The following is a 20,577-nucleotide window of genomic DNA, read 5'->3' as shown; positions in this document are numbered from 1 at the left end:
TTATTCCATTTGTATTTTCTATATTTCACTAAAGTATTATCATTCTTACACTTAAGTGTTACTTACTCTTACTTACTGATGCCTCTTTTTGAGTCTTGCTGCCGTAATATTGAAAATGTCCTCATTGTGGGACTAATGATTTAGGATCTTATCTTATCATATCTTTACATGAATGTAGAGTGAATATTTTCAGGTGTCTGACTGTTGATCAGACAAAATATGAATCATCACCTTGAAGCTGGATATTTTTCACCTGATTTGATATTTAATTGACTTGTATATATAGTCATGGACTTATGAAGACAATATTTAGATTAATCAACAATTTAAATATGTTATATGCAACCATATGAAAATGCATTTATCATAAATACACCTTCTCTGTTTAAAATCATAAATTCACACATTTAAACATTACATTGGGGGAGTCATGTAGAAACCTGTGCTTTTATTTTGAAGGACAGCCGGATATTGCCGGTGTATCTCGTGGTTTTGTCAGTTTTTACAGAATTCTCTTTGACCTCACGCTCAGACTTCACACGTGACATTTCCACAGAAGTGAGATGCAGCTTGGTGTCGTGTGTTCAATCCCGTTTCTGTGGTTTGCACCGTTTTCCGCTGCTGTCCAGCCCACAGTCTGCACCTAGCCCTTAGCTAGCTAGTTAGCCCGCAAAAGCTAGTTAGCCCACGGCAGCGATGCTAGCGTGTCGGAGGCTACATGCTAACGTGCGGACCGCTCGTGGACTCCTCTCCTCCGGTCCGGTGACAGAACGACACCCGGGGCTGAGGGGGGGCAAAGCGCCACGTCAGGGCCTGAACACTGGAGCATCTCTGCGGAATGACTTCTACAAAGGTGCGGGGACATCGAGCGGAAAGTCCGGGTGCTCAACACGTCAATAATACCCAAGTTTACACTCAGAAACCCCCAAATTATACAAGGATTTGTTTCTACACACATAAATTCAACTTGTATTTCACAAGTGAAACTATGTAAGAACTAGTTAATAATCTCTTTTGAATTCGGCATAGATATAATCTTCAAATACTCGTTTTATTTAGTTTAATTACAAACTATTACATCTGATCCTGGGGCTGTTTAACACTTATGTCGCCTGTTAAACTAAATAAAATGAGTGTTTAAGGATCAGATCTAAGCCGAATATTAGAGAGGATCCTAAAAGTTTCTGAGATAGTTTAAGTTGTGACATACAAGTTGAAAATATGTGTGTAGAAACAAATCATTTAATAATTTGGGGATTTCTGAATGTAAAGTTGTGTATTATTGTCTATTCTCTTATACATGAATGAAAACATGCACCGAATGGAAGAACAGCAGCTAAAGATTATAGAAATGTGTTGGGTGCTAAAGTGTGAGTCAACATCTTCAATGCAAAGATGGATGGATGTTGAATCTCGACTTTTCCGGCCCAGACCTGGAGGTGCAGCTGGCGGCCGTGAGGAAGAAGGCGGCGGAGGCTCTTCCAGGCAGCGGCTGGAGCCCCTTCGAGCTGAACCCCAACCTCCCCCCGGAGAGGGCCGACATCGTGATCGTCGGCGGCGGCGTGGTGGGCTGGTCCGTCGCCTACTGGCTGAAGCAGAAGGAGCGGGTGCCCGGAGAGGTCAAGGTGGTGGTGGTGGAGAAGGACACAACGGTGAGGAGCCAGATACCTGCTGTTACATTTCATCCTCATCCAATATACAAGCAAAATCATATTCCAGACATGTCATTTGATCCACTGACTCTAAACTCATACTTAACTGTATTATCATCTAGTCTCAACATCTGCTGCATATATATTCATTCATCTGCTGCTGCCTGGTCCTGTACATATATTATTATTCACCTTAACTGTACATAATCTATGCCTGTGTTACGATCACTTTAATCATTCAGTATTTATCTACGTTCTTATACAATCAGTTTTGTTAACAGCTGTTATCCTGTTCACCGTCCTTTTAACATTCATATACACACACTTTAAGTTTCCTTTCTTGTTTTAAGAGACAAATAGAGTTGTTTTGAATTAAATTTAGTTTGAATTGTGTAACATGGCATAAAGTCTGTTGGAAGACAATAAAGTTCTCCCATAAAATTTTTCATTTAGATTAAAAGAAGCACAGAAATGTTCTAGAAAGAGCTGTGTCATATTTGTCTGAGGTCATAATACAACTCAGTATTGGTTTGGAGTCGGTGGGTAACATTACATGGAAGGTATTGAAAAATATGTATATTCATATAAAATAGAGGATAAACTTTAATCTAATTAAAAGAAGTGTGTCCTGTCACAACACAATTTGACTTTTTTTTGGAGTCACTGGGTTAATGATATGGAAGCTATATATATTTTTTTGAATTAATAATATTGACATAAAATATCAGAAACACTAAATCCATTAAAAAGAGATGAGTCAAAACACTGCATTTATCTCCTATTAAGTTCCTAAGTGAAATCCCTGAGATCTGGAGTGCAATGCTCAGCAGATCCTTTCCTCCTTAACCACCTCCTCCTGTGTGTGTTTCTCCCAGTACTCCCAGGCCTCCACAGTGCTCTCTGCTGGGGGGATCCGACAGCAGTTCTCCCTGCCAGAGAACATCCACCTGTCCCTGGCCTCTGCAGACTTCATGAGGAACATCAATGTAGGTCGAAAGACGAGCATTTGTGTTTATTCATTTCATTCAAGTTATATATATATATATATATATATTTGTAATTGTGTCCTCTTTTTATTTATAGTTATTTACAGGGTTTCGAGTTATTTACAAGGTTTTGATTATGAATCCTTTACAATAAAATGTTAAACACTTAAATGGGTTAGTAAATATTAGAAATACTGTAGAATTGCAGGTATGCTGTTTAGCGTGGAGCAGAACACTCTTAGGCTTAGTTCACTTGAGCTAACAGGCTGTTGGTTGTTGGCTTATAGTTAACGGACAGATGTGATAAATGTTGAACTATTCCTTTCATAACCGTATTGTCTTTGCTGTACCACCCGGAGGACGAGTGTTATTTATAGGACCACCTCTGCTGCAGCTCTCAGTAGAACTCACTGTATCTGTGTATTAGCTGGAGGCTGCATGATGCATCCCCGTTTCGCTGTTTAAATCTTTTTCATCCCGTGTCCGTCTCCTCCCTGGTTCCTCTCAGGATCACCTCGGCGTGATGAACGAAGACCCCGTGGACCTGCAGTTCAATCAGTCAGGGTACCTCTTCCTGGCCAGTGAGAAGGTGGCTCACATCATGGAGCAGAACTACAGCACCCAGAGGTGCTGACTCCTTTTCATTCGGTAGAACTGTGCCACAGAAATCAGGTTCATCTTGTGGGAAACTGCGAATAGAGAACATTTCTATTCAGAAAATTCATGCAGGAGGTTTTCAGTTGAGGAACCGAGGTGTCAGTACCGGGTCATTAATCCAATGATCTGATCCCAGGTATGCCGGAGCCAAAGTTTTACTTCTCTCTCCCACACAACTAAAGGAGAAGTTTCCATGGATCAACTCAGACGGGGTGGCACTCGCTTCATATGGTGAGTGCCAATAAAACATCATTTTGAGAAGTAGTTTTCTTATTCTTTGTGAATTCAAGAAGGTTTCGATGAATGCATGAGCTTCTTTATGTCACAACACCTGATATGTGGATGCATCAACTCATCCAACGGCTCTAACAATCACTTCCACTCGTCCTGCCTTCCAGGGCTGGAGAACGAGGGCTGGTTCGACCCCTGGACTCTGCTGAACGCCTTCAGAAAGAAGGCCGTCTCCATGGGAGTGATCCAGTGCTGTGGAGAAGTGACAGGTGGGTTTCGTTTAGAAAGTTGAGTTCCTCCAGTTTGCCAGTATCACAGTTATCTCAGAGAGGCAGACGTGTTAAACAATAACTGATTTCAACACAAACTCCTGCAGTCTAACGCCCGTCTGTGTTTACTGTGACGCATGAGTTTGTATTTTAACTAGATCCTTCTCCTCCACAGATTTTAAATACACAGTAAATGTGACGACGACTCCCGAGGGTGAAAATGTGGCTTTGAAGAGAATAAAGTCCGTGAAAGTAAGTCGGACTGTGAGAATTTATAATCCAGAGTCAACAAAAACATTTGATGTAGCAGGAAGATTCTGTCTTCTGTTATATAAACCTGTAATTTATTTATATGATCTCAGTTCACAAACTCATATTTTTATTTTTAATATCTGTAAATCAATAGATTGTCTTTTTGATTAATAGATCATCTTATAAATTGTGAGAAAATATTGACAAATCCTTATTACCTGAGTTTTCAGAGTTTAAATGTTCAAACAGTTTTTTGGGGGTAAACCAACAGTTCCAAAACTTAAAAATAAATATTTAAGTTCAAGTTTTGGCTGATAAATGATTTAGATAATTGATGATTTATAGATTATTATAATTGTTTGTGGATTTATTTGTCTGTCAATCGATTACTTTGATATATTATGGTGTATATAATCTGCTTTATTTCAGATTCCTCCCAACTCTTAAAGATGAGGCACATTTGATCATCTTTATATCTGTCTTGATAAAAAAAAGGAATAAGAACCCTTTTAATTTGCATGTTAACATCTAATAATAAATAACAAAAGCTTCTTTAACATTAAAAAATCTCCTCATCTCTAATGAAACATCTCTGAAATATGTGCAAAGAGCACTGATCAGGTTAACATCCCCCCCCGAAAGATGTGGAAGTGCTTCGCTTCACCGACTCCCCACCACAGGACCATCCCACTGAATGATGGGTGTGTGCTTGTGTCGAGCAGGTGCAGATGCCGAACAGCCTGGAGTACCAGCCGGTGGAATGTGCCATTGTGGTGAATGCGGCGGGAGCCTTTTCTTCTAAACTGGCACAGATCATGGGAATCGGCTTCGGCCCTAAAGGCACCATCGCTGGAATTCCTCTGCCCGTCGAGCCTCGGAAAAGGTTGGTCATCGACTTGATGGTTATAGTTTTTCCTTTAAATAACGAGTGGTGCTGTCAAGATGTCTGGTTTCCTTTGGCTGTCGGAGCCTCGCGCGGCACAGCTCATTAGTATTCTGGCAGTTTCATCTGCACTCTGCGCTCCAGTAAATTGGAAAACTGTCCAACTTCATAGCGCTGACTGTCAGCTTTAATTTCGAGGGTGTTTACTTCCACATTTGATGAACTGCACGGGAATAATCCGAACCCCTAAGCCCCTCAAACACAACACTAAGTCGGCACTTCAACCTCGGAGTCACCGTTTCTTACAACTCGCTGCCGGAGAAGAGGGAAAGCGATGAAGAGCGCTTCACTGCCCCAAATCATTAAGGTAGAATTTTAATGTCATTCTCTCCATATACAGGATTCACTGGGTTCACCAAGTTAAAATGTAATTTAAAACCTGTGTCATGTTCCAACCAAAGTAGGAAACTGAAGGAAACCAGCTGTTAACCAGGGGTTCTTCACCCCGGGGGCTTCACTACTGGTCCATAATTATTTATTTTACACTTTCCACATTCTGTGGAGACTGACCCAATGAAGAGCCCATTCATTTTTGGTGGAAGTATGAGTTCTTCCCTTCTAGTTATTAATAAAAACCTCATTGTCACACACATTTCGACTTGTGGACTTGGCACGAAAACCAGCTTCAGCTTCATCTTTAAAAACCTTCAGTAAATCCTCCTCACGCTGCGTCACGGAGCCGGAGGACGGATCCAACTACTCTCCCACTCAGACATGAGTAGAACCTCAGGGGAAGCGTTTAAACTCTGACCGTTTTCACGCCAAAGACTCCACCACGAAAATTGAATTAACTGAACGTCAGCTTGAAATACATTATACGTAGCTCTGAGGGAATCCAAAGTCTGACTTCATGCTGAAGCCTGTGGATTCTTCCAGGTTCGTGTATGTGTTCCACTGCCCTGACGGTCCGGGTCTGGACACCCCCTTCCTGGTCGATTACTCTGGAGTGTACTTCAGGAGAGAGGGGCTCGGAGGGAACTACATCGCCGGTGCGTCACCAGATGAGGTTCGTTGCAGCTCAAGTTTGTTCCTCGACTTGTTCCACACATACGAAATAACCTGTTTGATGGAATATCTAATTGTTTTGATGATTTGTTTTCCCCTCAGGCAGAGGAGCCGGATATCAGTAATCTAGAGGTGGATCACAGTTTCTTTGAGGACAAGATTTGGCCGCCGTTGGCTCATCGGGTTCCTGCTTTTGAGAAGCTCAAGGTAGAAGCTGCGATAACTTCCTCTGTTCTAATCACTCTACAAGTACAGTTCACTCAAGGATTCCCAACTTTACTTTAGACAATATTGGTCGTTTTTGAAGTTAGTTTGTTCTCAGTGTCATAACTTCTGCTGCAAACAACGTATGACGAAAGGAAAAACCCACTCTTAGCTGTCATTGTTTGTATTAGTCACTCGCTAAGGATCTGGATTACTCATTTCCATTTGCTGCGTAACGTGATTAAAACTCCAATCGAGTCACGACAGCTCCCGTGATCCCACGCTGCTGAATGACATCATCAACTTAGGTCTTGTGTCATCATTTTAATTGAGAGACTCCTAGTGGCCGAAGTTACAAATTGTACCAGATACCAAAAAAAACAGTTTTCATCTCTTATTTGTTTCACTTTATATATTAGATTTAATTTAAATGTGCTACCAATGCTTACTTCTCCAATTTCATGACTTACTGCAGAATTAAAACCAGGAGGCTGATTTCTGGTACTTATGGCCCCTCCGCTCTTGTTCCCGCCCTCAGGTGACCAGCGCGTGGGCCGGCTACTACGACTACAACACCTTCGACCAGAACGGCATCATCGGTATCCACCCTCTGGTCAACAACATGTACTTTGCCACGGGCTTCAGCGGCCACGGCCTGCAGCACTCGCCCGCCGTGGGTCGGGCCGTGGCCGAGCTGATCCTGGACGGAGGTTTTAAAACGCTGGACCTGAGTGGATTCAACTTCAGACGGATCCTGGCCCAGGAGCCGATGCTGGAAAGGAACATCGTGTAGAGGATGTGGAAAATCCCGTTCGCTCTGCGGCCGGTGACAAAGGATGACAACCTTGGTTTTATTTTCATAGCGGTGAATGTTTTCCCTGTCAGTAATGTTAACTTTGTTCCAAATTAATCACTGAAGTCTGGTTCTATCGTTCTCAGCTGATCAATACTGTTCCAGGCGATGTCCAATAGCAACGGTTTTTAGGGTTCTGGTCTTCAGTTGCTTTCAATTTCACATCCATATCCTTTTATGTGCTCGTTTAACCTGACTTGTGCCTCAGTGTTCCCAGATCTCAGCCGTGACTTCAACGTTTTCGTCAGCACAAGAAATTACAAGATGTTTTGTTATCGATCGGCTTTACAACGACATGATGACTATAATGTTCCTATAATCAATCATGTTACGTTTGAGACAACGAGGCCTTTTTTTTTTTAAGTTCTTGAGTCGTCCTCTGGGGGGGAACAATTGTATAATGTATATTGTATCTCTATATAATACAATCGTGTACAAAAGCTTCACAATACCCAGTTTTTGTTAAACCTCATTAATGTACAGTAATGATTTATATTATACTCAAAGGTATTTTTGTTACTTTCAGGTACATTGTATAGTCAACTGTACATTGTATAGTGTACATACTGTATACAGTCACATCATATTTTACCAATTGGTAATAGATTGATAATTAGGGATAATTTGTACACATTTCATCTTGACAACAATTTTATGTAAAAATTTGTCTAATTTCTGAATATTACCTCGATCACTGACTTACTTTCTTTTCCATATCCTGTTAAAATCATTGGAATATTTTGCTTATTTTAATTTATTTGGTTTGAATTCTTTATTTATTTTATTCTGGGTTTCACAAAATGACTCATTGTCTTTGAGCAAATTGAATAATGTGTTTTGAATAGTGGATGCTTCAATTTTCTATTTGATTTTACTGTTTATCTGTGAAAACAAAAGCTTTAAATCACCCAGAAACAAGAAAAACACTTACTTTTATTTATTTACCTGGGATAAAATACTAATCTACAGAATGTTTGGACTCAGGAACAATAAATGACCTTGTTTATTTAATTATCATTTTCTTGCCAGGAAGCTGAAATAAGATGTGACTATTTTATTTTTTTACGTGTGGGTGGGTTCTCAAGTTCACAATGTTAAAATAAAGAATATGTTATTTGTAACTTGTGTGATGGTTTGTGGACATTTTAAAGAGGGGGCGTCGGTGCACATACATTCAGATAGAACATTTTAAATTGTTCTACAGATGTGCAACAACAATATTACAGTTGTTCAGGAACCTTGCACCAGATGGAGCCATTTCTGTGCTGATCTCCTTTAAATCAAGGAACCGGCACAGAGCATCACAGCATTTAACACATGGATTTAATAAAAGATGTGATGATACTAAGTCAGGAACAATTACTTACTGGAAAAGATCTGATTCTATACTCGTGATAATAATTTAAAGATGCACCAACAAGTAGCTTTTCAAATTGGAAAAATGAGACTCACACATGAAAATGACCTTTAGATGATTCAATTATTGGGGGAAATAAACATGTGACCTCCCACGGTCACCATGTTTCTTATTTACAGAATACAAATCCAGAATCCTGAGTTCAGTGGTGTGAATCCTCCAGTGGAATACTCCAGTGGTACGTGCAGTACACAGCAAGTATGTGAACAATTACACTCGCGTCACATCTGGTACTTTATGCACACGCTGATTTAACAGTGAGTTTATCTCCACAATAGTCAAAGACAAGGGAAGAATGAAAAGAAACGAATATGTGTTAATAATTTAGACTTTTCTAAAATCTTGGCTTTTTTTTATCAGATGTTTTTGACCTTTGAAAACTTGTATGAGTGAAGTTTGGAGGAGAAAATCATAAACCTTCTTTATTGCTAAAAGAAAAAGTCAGAGAAAGAGATTTTACGCTGATAAGAAACAGATTTCATGACTAAAGCACGATGCACATGGACTTAAAGGTCCACTGTCCATCTATCTATCGATCCATCTATCTATCCATCTATCTATCTATCTATCTATCTATCATCTATCTATCTATCCGTCATCTATCTATCTATCCATCTATCCATCTATCTATCTATCCATCTATCTATCCATCTATCTATCATCTATCTATCTATCTATCTATCATCTATCTATCTATCTATCTATCTATCTATCTATCTATCATCTATCTATCTATCTATCTATCATCTATCTATCTATCCGTCATCTATCTATCTATCTATCCATCTATCCATCTATCTATCTATCTATCTATCTATCTATCTATCCGTCATCTATCTATCTATCTATCTATCTATCTATCTATCTATCCATCCATCTATCTAGTCTGCAGAATACAGTGTGCTGTGCAGTATTTGATTGGATGTTATTTTTGTGTACGATGCACCTGAGACGACTGTAAAAGTTTCACCAGTCTCTCAGATTGATGCAGCCGAGCCTCTGCAGTTGCGTCAGTTCAGCAGAAACACAGTCTGCATCTTGAATCATCCAATTTTCCCGTCACTTACACATCAGTGGCATCTGCGTCCATCGCTGGGGGGCATCCTCTCCACGCGAGGCCTCTTTCATATCATAACAGATCAGGGAAATATGCTCCTCGTGCAGCCGGCAGTATGTGGCAAAGACACTCTGGTCCCTGCAGCTCTTCATTTTAATGCAAATGTGAGGCAGCCTTCCAGTTTGGACAAGGGGGGGGGATGGGGACCGGGGGGGGGGGACATGCAATTGAGGGATTTCTTTGTGAGGCCCGATGCAAATCCCAAATGTTCTCAGGGTTGAAAACAAAAACAGCATGGGTGCTCCACCGGCCACGTTAGCCCCTTCAATGGATTCACCTTCTGCCACACAAAAGCTCTGAAGGCTTTTCTCCCCAAACTCTGCTTCCACAACATTTTCTGCAGCAGCCGTCCTCACCATGACTCCATCATGGTGAATTCACTGGTTTCAGTGGAGTAGTGCAGAGTGTCGCTCTGCCAGTCAGACACAGCCGACGTCCCCTGGCAGCTCTGTGGCTGGTCCCTGTGTCTGGATGGAGGCAGTGTACATGGTGGCATGTGGCTGGGATTAGGACATTTCACTGTGGATTAAAATCTTTCCAACGCCTCCACGGCCACTTGCTGAAAAGAAAGGAGAAGTTCCAGCAGAGCTGCAGTGAGCAGTCGGGGTCCATGGTCTCAGTTCCCAGGTACGTTCCAACCAAACTTTTCAACTGAGGCTGTAAAACTTTTCTCTTGTTACACTCAGAGTGAGTTTTGAAGTATTTGTGATATCTGTGCATTTAGTCTCATTTCAAACAGGACTGTCTTTACTGAAGTATTTACAGCTGCTTAGAGGAAAGTTGCTTTAACATGTTAACTAATTAAGAGATGAGATATAATAATGTCTAGTTTCCTCACTGTGGTCTACAGCTGAATGTGAAATAGAACTTTTGTGTATCAGAAATACAAAGAAACAAGGAATGTGTTGACATCAGCATTTCAGAAAAAAACTAATAATTTAATCTTAATCACAGGGGGAAAAACAGCAGAAGCACAAAGAGACTTCGACAACATTGAATAAAGACTATAAAGATATAAAGAGGCTCAACGAGGACATAACGAGGATTTGAGTTAGGTAGTTTATTAAGTTACTTCAACTCTTGTGGGATCAATCACTTTGAAGACTGTTATTAACAAATTTAAAAAACACTTTATCAATAAAATTATTCTTAAAGTGCGATAAAATGTATCCAAAAATCATTATTTCAGTTCTGAAGTTTCTCAAGTTTCTTGAATGTGAATCTGATCAGCGTCTGTTATGTGAGTGACTCAGAGAAACGTGGTTCACACTGTACAGAACTCACATTATAACACAAATACAATTATATATCTTTCCCTTCACTGTTCTGTACTAAACAAACACACGGTGCTTCTGCTGTAATGACTGGAAAAAAGGGGGAAATTAGATTTACCGTCACGTGTTCTGTGCTCTGTTCGTTTTCACGCTCTGGATTCTTATTCATCACATGTGAACCCATGTCACCCATTAATCGCTCCGACGTTCAAACGCCTCGAGCTGCTCTACGTGTTCTTGGAAAAATACAAACAACTGAGCCGTCACATTTTCATGCTAAACTCCAGGTTGTGTAATCAAATGTTCCGACAGTGTTTCTCACATTGGGCCTAAAGCGGCTGTGTATTTTTCTGTTTGTCAATAAATTATGTATAAAGAACAAAACCTAGACAGTATTAGACCGTCCATCAGTTCGCTCAACATCCCAGCTCTGTCTGTGACATTCAGCCCCGAGAGGATCCCACTCAACTCTTTAGAAAACTGGTCACAACGATAATACTTTTTATTTCACGTCACTTTTCCACACACCCAAGGACACCTCACGATATATCATCAATAAATACATGAGAAATGAAAGTGAAATCAAGGTTAAAATCTGATTATGAGGCAAAATGTAGTTTTTAAAATGTCGCTCAGACGGGAATATGGTGCATTTATCTGGGACTATTTGTTTCAGCTGTGGATGAAAACACATTCGGCATAAATGTAGAAAGTGGAAGTGACTCAAAGTAACAGTGTGTTTTTGGAGATAATGAAGTTTCATGAGCTGGATTTTATTATCGTCGGTTTTAATCTGTAAAGCTAATCCTTAAAGGTACACGGACGTATATCCATCCAAAAACACCACAAACAAATTCCTCCGGCTCAACTGTTCGGCCATTGTAACCGAATAATAATGAAACGGTGTGAAACATGTTTAATCTATTTTATTTTTATTCCCACAATGAAGAACTTTTCCGTCTCCGAACCGAAACATTACAGATGTAAGGAGTAGTGTTTTGTGAGATTGTGAATCCCCCCCCCATGAGCCAAATTGATAAAACTTGGTCGACTGTTCGATGCTCTGAACTAACTCCTGCGTTTGCCCCCTGCAGCTCCAGGATGTTGCGGCTGCTCCACGGACACCAAAGTTGCACATCCCGCCTGGTCACCAAGGACGGGCGCTGCAACATTGAGTTTGGCAACATCGAGTACAGCAACCACTTTGCGTACCTGGTGGACTTCTGGACCACCTTCGTGGAGATCCGCTGGCGCTTTGTCTTCCTCCTGTTCGTGGCCTCCTTCACGGGGAGCTGGTTCATCTTCAGCCTGCTGTGGTTCTGGATCGCAAAGAGCAACGGGGACCTGGCCGGACAGAACCGCACAGAAGGGCACGTGCGGTGTGTAGACAATGTTAACGGCCTCACGACGGCGTTCCTCTACTCCCTGGAGACCCAAACTACCATAGGGTACGGTGGCAGGGCGCTGACGGGTCACTGTGCCGGCACGGTGGCTCTGATTGTCGCCCAGTCTATAATTGGAGTCTTCATCAACTGCTTCATGTGCGGCGTCGTCTTGGCCAAGATCTCGTCGCCCAAAAAACGGGCAAAGACTGTGACCTTCAGCAAAACAGCCGTCATCTGCCTGAAGAAAGGAAGTCTGTGCCTCCTGATCCGAGTGGCCAACCTTCGGAAGACCTTGTTAATCGGCAGCCAGATCTACGGCAAGCTGCTGAGGACCACGACCACGCCGGACGGAGAGACCATCATTCTGGACCAGGTGGACATCGACTTCATGGTCGACGCTGGCAAGGACAACTTGTTTTTCGTTTGCCCTCTGACCCTCTACCACGTGATCAACGTGTCGAGTCCCTTCTACGAGCTCTCAGTCGACACTCTCCCCCAGCAGGACTTCGAGCTGGTGGTCTTCCTGGACGGCACGGCCGAGTCCACCAGCTCCTCCTGCCAGGTCCGGACCTCCTACATCCCGCAGGAGATCCAGTGGGGGTACAGCTTCCTGCCCATCATCTCCCGCACCAAGACCGGAAAGTACCACGTGGATTTCTCAAACTTTTCCAAGAGCGTCCGGGTGACCACGCCGCACTGCGTCCACTGCTTCGAGAGCGACGTGGACCAGAGGAACCACAACAGCCACAGCCAGCAGAAGAGCGGCATCGACAACCTGGGGTTTCAGGTGATCGACATCAACGACTTTGTGGACATCACGAAAATGTGAAAAAGGAGCGGGAAAGTATCTGGGGTTGTGGGAAAGTGTCTGTTACTTCCCCTTTTTGGCCAAGTTTCACAGTTAGTCAAACCGCGCGGTGAGGAAACGATTCTATGAGGACTTCAGAATCACTGTCAACTCTTTTTGCCTCGAACGGCATAAAAAACATTCAAGGCTGTTTAACCGTCTGGAATAAAAAAGAAATTCAGAAATGAGCGAGAGCTAAGCTGCTCATTTCAATCAAAGCATCGTTGGGACTTGTGAAGGTAACGTGTGGAAGCTGGAGCCTGAAGTTCTGATGTGTAGAAAATGAAAGAGGGGGGGGGGGGGGGATACTGGATGGCACAGTGGGTACTACTCGAGAAGATTAGGGGCCTGAGCCTTTTATAATGAAAATCTGTCGCTACAGAGGCTGAGTGAGGACAAAAAGAAGTGAGGACTTTAGAGTTTTCTCATGATTCCTGCTGATTTGCTCAACGTGCTGTTTTTCTGTTTTTATTTCTTGTCGACTCGGCTCATGTGCCTTGATAATTAGGAAACTGTGAATGTAGCTGCTGCACATGTGATGATTTGAAATGTGACCAGTCTACAGTTTGTAGATCATGTTGTGTAAAAACCGAAACCTCTCAGGGAAACTAACGTCTGTAGTCGGTGAGGTGGGAATCTGAAACGCAAAAAAAATAAACGATGAGGATCGAGAAGCAGAAGAAAATGTCTTTTGAGAGTTTTATTCCGAACCTTTTAGAACAGGATGTGACAGCGAGCGGCACAGACTGAACTGTGCTGCAGATATTTATCAAATCACAGTGGGTGGATGAAAATGAGAAGTTGCAGCGAGTTACAGCTTAACAACCATCAGCACGTCCCACATTCACGGCTGAATACGGACCAATCAGAGCAGAGCGGGGGCGGCTGTGGCTGAGGGGGCAGAGCGGAGTGTCCTTCGGGCAAGACACTGAACCCCGATTTACGCCGTGTTCTATTAAACTACAGAGCTCGGAGTTTCCGACCGCTTCGTCGTAAAGCAACGGGGGTGGTGAACAAACCTCACTACCCCCGACTTTGAAATCCAAGATGGCCCCTCTGCAAATCAACAGTAGTCAGTGCTGTAGTTTTTACTGTTTATCAGCACTTCTGTCATTAAATGTGTCGTTCAAACATTGTTCCTGTGCAACTGGAACGCCATCAACTCGGGTTGTTCGGGTGTGAAGTCCTTCTGAGCTCCGAGGTGTAAGGGAACCGCAGCATTAAAGAGACAGGAGCTAAAACCAAGTGTTTCAGACAGAGGCTGAAAAGAGGAGCAGCAGCGATGGGCCGTGTGAGAGAAGTCATGTGTTTCCTGAACTTTAGAGCTTTTAAAACCTTTTCAAATAACAGCACTAATTCAAATTATGAACCTGAATATGTCTCCTGTCCTCTCCGGCCACTAGAGAGCATCGGAGCGCTGCTGTGATTTACTGGAATTACCCTGAAAATCTTATTATAAACAATTAATTCTGGGGTTTTTTTTTCATATTGTCCCAGTTCTGCCAGCAGCAGCTTCCACGTGCTCACTCATGTGAGAAAAGGTTCAGCCTGCAAACTTTTGATGTTCAAACTCCCCCCCCCCCCCCCCCCCCCCCCCCCCCCCCCCCCCCCAGTGCCCTTCAGTTTACTGACTGGCAGCAACACGACCGGCCCTGATGCGACCACAGTGACGGGCCTGGTTACTTAGCAGCTGTGTGTCTCTGTGTGTTGTGGAGGCAGGTTGTTCCTTTAAGGCTCCAGCACTTTTTTCTGAAATGGCTGTCATCCCATTTGGATTTACAGAGGCGAGTAAACTGGGCTTCATCTGCATAACAATGAAGAGAAGTGTTGTGGGGGATCGGCTCAGAGAGTCAAAGCAGCTGAGGAGGGGAAATAAAAAATGAAGATGAAGATGAGAGGACTGAGCGAAGGGTACAGCAGCGTTTTTTAATCTGAAGGAGCCAGAGGCTGGTTTCACTGATCACAATCACACTCTATCCCCCCCGAGATGGAGACGATAAACACACAGGCCCGATTCTCAGGCTCTGAGCCTCCGCACAATGAATCTGAAATAAAATAATGGATTCTACATTAAAGGGCCGAGCCTCAGCTGTAATTTGAGTCGGTTTAATTTGAGATATATTTGTAACAGAGCTGGTGGAATCAGCAGGAAGACGCAGTGAGGGAACTCAGATGGTTCCCTCAAGAGGACGGAGGTTTAAAAACAGATGCATGAGGAGGCAGAAACATGAAAGAACACGAGGAGACGATCTGATGAAGAGCTGGTGGAGACGGGCGGTTTAAGAGTGAGTGGGTGGGAAAGAAGAGGCAGGAGAGCAGGTTCACCTGAGGACGTCTGGAGGATGGATGGAGCGATGGTCGGTCCAGAGGAGCCAATGAGAGGAAGAGGAAAACGTGAATTGTAATTTTATTTAAATAAAAAATCATCACATTCTATATTTTTTGCAGACTTCCACCTCTTCACCCTGAGAAGCTCTTACAGCTCAGGTTTGTTCAGGATCATTTTCCTGCTGAATGATGAACTGTGAATGAATCTGAACACTTGGAATATTCCAGTAAACCTTTGCATTCATCCTCATGCTTCCATCGACACTGAACAACAGTAAATACCAGGTTGCCCTTTGAGAACCACTGACATTTGCATCTTGCTGTGGCTCCTCTGAGGTTCTGGTTGAGAAGTTCACTTTTTTATTTTTAACCATAGGAACATGCAACTTGCTGAGACGTCACATCTCAGACATGCAGCCTTGAATTCTGCAGAGAAACTGCTGTTTGAGTGATTAGTAAAACTTATCTAGTTAAAATAAGTTTACATTATGTGATAGTTTGCAAATTAAAAATGCAACTGAACAGTAATATCTGAAAAGTCAAGAAGAATCTAGTCCATTCTAATCCTTAATTTTCATCATTTACCCAAATACATTATTTACTTAAATGATTAGTTTGGTTCCACTCGTATTCCATCATAGACAAACTTAGTGGGACAAATGTTTTTATTATATTCTAAGTTTAATATATAATTCTTGTTTGTGAAACCACATTTATTCTCTCAGTTTGATTTCAGCTGGTGACAAACTGGACGAGTTCGATCGGACAAATGTATTTTATTGACGACTTCCGGATCCATACGTGCATCAAACGTAAATGATGTCACATGTAAACGTGTTGTTTCAGGTCACTTCAGTGTCGAGTTTTATCCAATAACACGTCAACATGATTGTATTAGTGTGAAGCTCAGAGTGTGTAAGAACTTTCCCATCAGAAAGTGAATTTAACTGTGTAAATAACTGTTAACTGCAGCCTTTTGTTTTCAGCTTGTGGAATCATGGACGTTTAAATGTGACTTCACGAGAATTTAAAAGCGAGTCAACCTTCAAACATTATTCATGAGGAACATCTTTTTTTCAGTAGCATCAGGTGATGAATTAAAATACTAGACGACATCTGCTTTTTGTATAATTACAGTGAAGCGACGGTGCTAATAGCTGTTAAAGGATTAATAATTAATTAGTGGCGCTAATGGAGCCACCTTTCATTAAGGGGAGAGTTTTTTTCTTCTTCATGTTAGCAGATGGGACACGTCAAATCGTCTCCACTCAAAGATGCGTTCTGTCACTTTAGTTTCATCAACCTTTGGGTCTCAAGCCCACGTCTCCAACCTCGAGGCCCCAAAACGCAGCGGGATCATCCTCTGGGGACCTTGAATTCACCGGAGAAAGTTTCCATCCAATACTTCCTGATATATTTCCACTGTCAGACCAGTTGCCACCCGCAGAGTCAACACCACTATCACGGCTGAAAAGATAAAGCTTTAAAGTCCCAGGTGGGATTGAAGCGAGCGAAGCAGCTGTGTTTACTTTTGTTTCGTCCTCGTACTAAAACTCCAGATGTGACGCCCGCCGAGAGATTCTGACATTTTAACATCCTGTCGTTTCAGACAGAAGAAGAAAAATGTTGCACAACCTCCTCCACAGCATTGTTCCTAAATGATGTCTCCAGTGAACACACACACACACACACACACACACACACACACACACACACACACACACACACTGTATATCAGCTGTTCAGGTGGCGTCTCAGTGGAGCAGCTGGTCAGACGCCAGCAGAAATGTTCATCAGATTCGTGGTTTAGCAGCGTCTCAACCACCCACAGACGCAGAGTATGGCCTAATGTACTCCATATAAATATTTTAGCATCATTTTCCCTCAGCTGCGTCCGACAGACCGACTTAAAAAACGTCCCCCGGGAGACGCCCGCCTGCACATGATGCACTTCAGACACACACACAAACATTTATTTAATCAAAACATCATTTTTTTCCCCTTAAACGACACGACTCACAAAGCTGAAATCACATCGGAAACCTTCTGTATGAAGTACTTTTTATTGCACTTCACAGTTAACGGAGGAGGTTTGTGACCGGTCAGGATCCCCCCCACCACCACCACCACCAGCTGGACCACTTATACGAAGCAGTGACCTTCCAGTCTCCCACCTGCTGCCAGTCAGATAGAGACTTTTATTCGTTTCCCTATGGAACAGTTATTACCTCTGTAAATCTCAACCAATGCAACGTTCGGCCTCGAGCTTTATAGATTCCCTCAGGAGGAGAAGGGAATAATGAGCAGGTTTACTAGAGATGGCTGTGTCTTATTTAAATGTAGAGTGATGTCAAGTTCTCGGCTCAACCACGGGGACTTTGAGGAATCAGAACCTCTGAGGTCTCAGAGTTTGTCTACGTGCAGGTTTCACATCAGGTTCCGGTCGGGTTCTGTTAGACTGCGCTCTAACAGGAGGAGGAGGAAACGTGGAACATCAGCTCCAGCAGCCTGGCCTCCAAGTTTTCTGACTATATAACACGTCACCATGTCCTGGTTTCACTTTCGTGTTTGTTGGGAGTTTGGAGAGTTGAGTCGTGACTGTACTTCAACTGTGCCAGAGCCTGAAGACGGCTCATTCAAATTTCTGTCATGCCAGAAATTAATCCAAGTGTCTGACGGAGGGTCGGGAGCATGTGATCACACCTCGCTCCTCCCTCCTCCCTGCACAACAAACAGACAAACTCCAAATTCTGTAGAATTCCCCTTTAACTCTCTCTCGACCCCTCAGATTCCTCCCGTGACCACTTCTGGGATCCCAACCCTCATGTTGAACACATTTGTTTTGTGCTACTTAGCAGTGACATTATTGTAATTCATATTTAAGATGTTTCCGCTGCTGCTTCGGTTCAGCTCCGAGGTACATTTGACTTCTCCTGTGTATTTCTAACCTACTTAACTTATTGTGACGCACAACAATACTAATGAATGACATTATCTCCAGTGTTGTTCACTGTGTTTGTGTATCAGCGCTGTAGTTGTTGCATTGTTCAGTATAATGTTATAATAAGCTTCATTGCGGTTGAAGAATTTGTATAAAAGCTCGTTTAGTTCACTGATTGTGAGTCAGAGCAGCCGTCACAGCACATTACAGTCATGTAATCATCATGTAACCCACATATAACAGCACTGATGTTTAGAGCATACATACATTAACATGTTCTCTCTATAGACGTCCTGATGGAGATGGAACAGACTCCGGAGGCCTTGTGCCACTTTGTCCTTTAACATGAATTAATAATAGTTGCATTATGCATAAGAAGCATTTTAATCATCAGTCTGTCACACGAAAACCATCCAGTTTCAGGAATCAACTATTTCTTTGTTGTAATCCCAGAAAAACAATGAACATACGAGGATCCTGCAGTTTAAATAACCATCCTTTTTAATTTGAAAAGACAGTTAAACGGGAGAAAACCAGCCACTGATCACATGATCCAAAAAACAATGCATTCAAATGTTTGTTTGAGATTTTTTACAAATTTTATTCTGAAAGGTTTTGACGTCCACGTGCGTCCAGTCCCATGTTGTGTCGTTGTAGCTCAACACTCGAGCTCATGCGGCTCCGCACACATGAACAGAAAGGAGTTGGATATTATTAGCTCATGTTCAGTCAGTGCGGCGCTGATCGGCTGTGACATGGTTCAGAGTCACCTGGTCCGAGCGCCTGTGGCCACGGCTCCTTCGTGTGAGATGTTAATGTTCAGGCTCAACGACTGGACTTCATCTTAAGATGTTTTATTCTAAAAGGCAACATTCATTTATCTGTTTTATCACTGTGTTTATTTCTTTTGTGTTTTTGAGAAGGCTGCTGGGTCGAGTCCCTGATATAGAGAGAGAGACACAAGAAAACAGGCTGAACAAACAGAAGCACAGTCGCAGAAACAAGCACTTTACAGTCGGAGGATATTTCAAACTAGCGTCCGATCATCGCATGAATCATCAGGTCTGAACTAAATGAATTCTGCTTCAGGAGAATCTCTGTAAAAAGAAAACTTTACAGGTCCTGTGTTGTAAAGATAATTTCCTGGAAACTTTCTCTGGTATTTAGCTGTAAATCCAAAGTCTTTAATTGAAATTAGAAAATGACTCTCAGCCAACATCAGGATAAACTGTGTGGATGACGGAAGAGTAAGAAATGAAGCAGTTCATCAATAACTTCTTGACTAAAAACTCAACAGAATGAATTTTAACTGCAGCAAAAACAGTTTCTCCATTTCTCCCTTGTAGATAAACTAATTTATAAAGTTTAGAGATGAACACCACGTACTTGTGTGTAAAGTTTTCCAGGAAATAAGCTGTAAAATGCAGGATCAGTAAAATAAACTGAAAAATTTGGTGTTTCAAACTTTTTATTATTATATTATTACACCGGTCAAATCTCAATGCAACAATGGAATGTTTTCACTGTTCTGATGGTTAAGACTCTGACATGAACCTGTGTGTGTGTGTGTGTGTAGGGGGGGGGGGGGGTTGGCGTACGACACGTTCATTTAACTAAAGAAGCCGCACTGCATCTTGATTTCTCCCTTGAAGACCCTGAGTGGACACAGAACTGCATGATGAGTCGGAGCCGGTGCCCAGTTACATCCAAACCTCAGAAGCTACAGCCAGCAGCTGTTAGCTTAGCGTAGCATAAAGACTGTGAATAGAAGCAGGTAGCATGGTTCTGTCTGCAGGAAACAACTTCACCTCCAGCCTCGTTTACAACTGTCACTGATTAACATCATGAGCATCTTGATTATTCCATCAGAAAAAGACACGTGGAAACTTCCTGGAGTCTTCTTACCCGACTATAATCAGATTAGAGCCCAAACAATCAATCAAGTCATTTTTACACATGTTCTGAAATAACATAAAACCAAATGATTGATTTTAGCTGCAGAATCCCGGAAGTTTCAGGGCTGTAAAACCACAACATGCCTGTTTAAACTTTGTTTGTTGTACAGAATAAACAGATAAGACATCATGTGTTAATTACTGAGCTTTCCAGGGGCTGATGTGTAGTTTTCGTTACCGTCAGACAGAGCTGGGCTAATGCTTCACCCCCCCCCCCCGCCCCCATGCTAAACCAATTCCTTTAAGGGACCTGCAAGAAAG

General features: G+C 42.4%; 2 protein-coding genes across 7 annotated transcripts; both read left to right on the top strand.

Annotated features, from left to right (window-relative positions):
- Positions 1-519: 519 nt before the first annotated feature.
- Positions 520-19,378, top strand: foxred1 (FAD-dependent oxidoreductase domain containing 1). 4 transcript variants are annotated; one of them, XR_004616000.1, is made up of 12 exons: positions 520-853; positions 1,432-1,652; positions 2,528-2,638; positions 3,147-3,265; positions 3,432-3,526; positions 3,694-3,795; positions 3,971-4,047; positions 4,770-4,930; positions 5,867-5,996; positions 6,098-6,202; positions 6,738-7,609; positions 19,367-19,378. XR_004616000.1 is itself a non-coding variant. In XM_034605917.1 (12 exons), the coding sequence occupies exons 1-11, from the start codon at positions 697-699 to the stop codon at positions 6,990-6,992; spliced, it is 1,533 nt and encodes a 510-aa protein (XP_034461808.1). In that variant the 5' UTR covers positions 520-696; the 3' UTR covers positions 6,993-7,009; positions 7,052-7,844. The 4 variants fall into 4 exon arrangements, 2 of the variants coding, with proteins under 2 accessions (XP_034461808.1, XP_034461807.1); XR_004615998.1 differs by lacking the exon at positions 19,367-19,378 and adding an exon at positions 7,658-7,844; XM_034605917.1 differs by lacking the exon at positions 19,367-19,378 and having other exon boundaries at positions 6,738-7,009; positions 7,052-7,844.
- Positions 9,795-13,766, top strand: LOC117773965 (ATP-sensitive inward rectifier potassium channel 1-like). Of its 3 annotated transcripts, XM_034605919.1 has the most exons (3): positions 9,795-10,213; positions 11,955-13,089; positions 13,139-13,766. In XM_034605919.1, the coding sequence occupies exons 1-2, from the start codon at positions 10,197-10,199 to the stop codon at positions 13,072-13,074; spliced, it is 1,137 nt and encodes a 378-aa protein (XP_034461810.1). In that variant the 5' UTR covers positions 9,795-10,196; the 3' UTR covers positions 13,075-13,089; positions 13,139-13,766. The 3 variants fall into 3 exon arrangements, with proteins under 3 accessions (XP_034461810.1, XP_034461809.1, XP_034461811.1); XM_034605918.1 differs by having other exon boundaries at positions 11,955-13,766; XM_034605920.1 differs by lacking the exon at positions 9,795-10,213 and adding an exon at positions 11,826-11,868 and having other exon boundaries at positions 11,955-13,766.
- Positions 19,379-20,577: the final 1,199 nt, after the last annotated feature.

Source organism: Hippoglossus hippoglossus, chromosome 14 (genome assembly GCF_009819705.1).
Source record: "Hippoglossus hippoglossus isolate fHipHip1 chromosome 14, fHipHip1.pri, whole genome shotgun sequence".
NCBI lineage: Eukaryota > Metazoa > Chordata > Actinopteri > Pleuronectiformes > Pleuronectidae > Hippoglossus > Hippoglossus hippoglossus.
The sequence above is the reverse complement of the archived record's forward strand: the minus strand, read 5'-3'. Positions and strand labels throughout refer to the sequence as shown.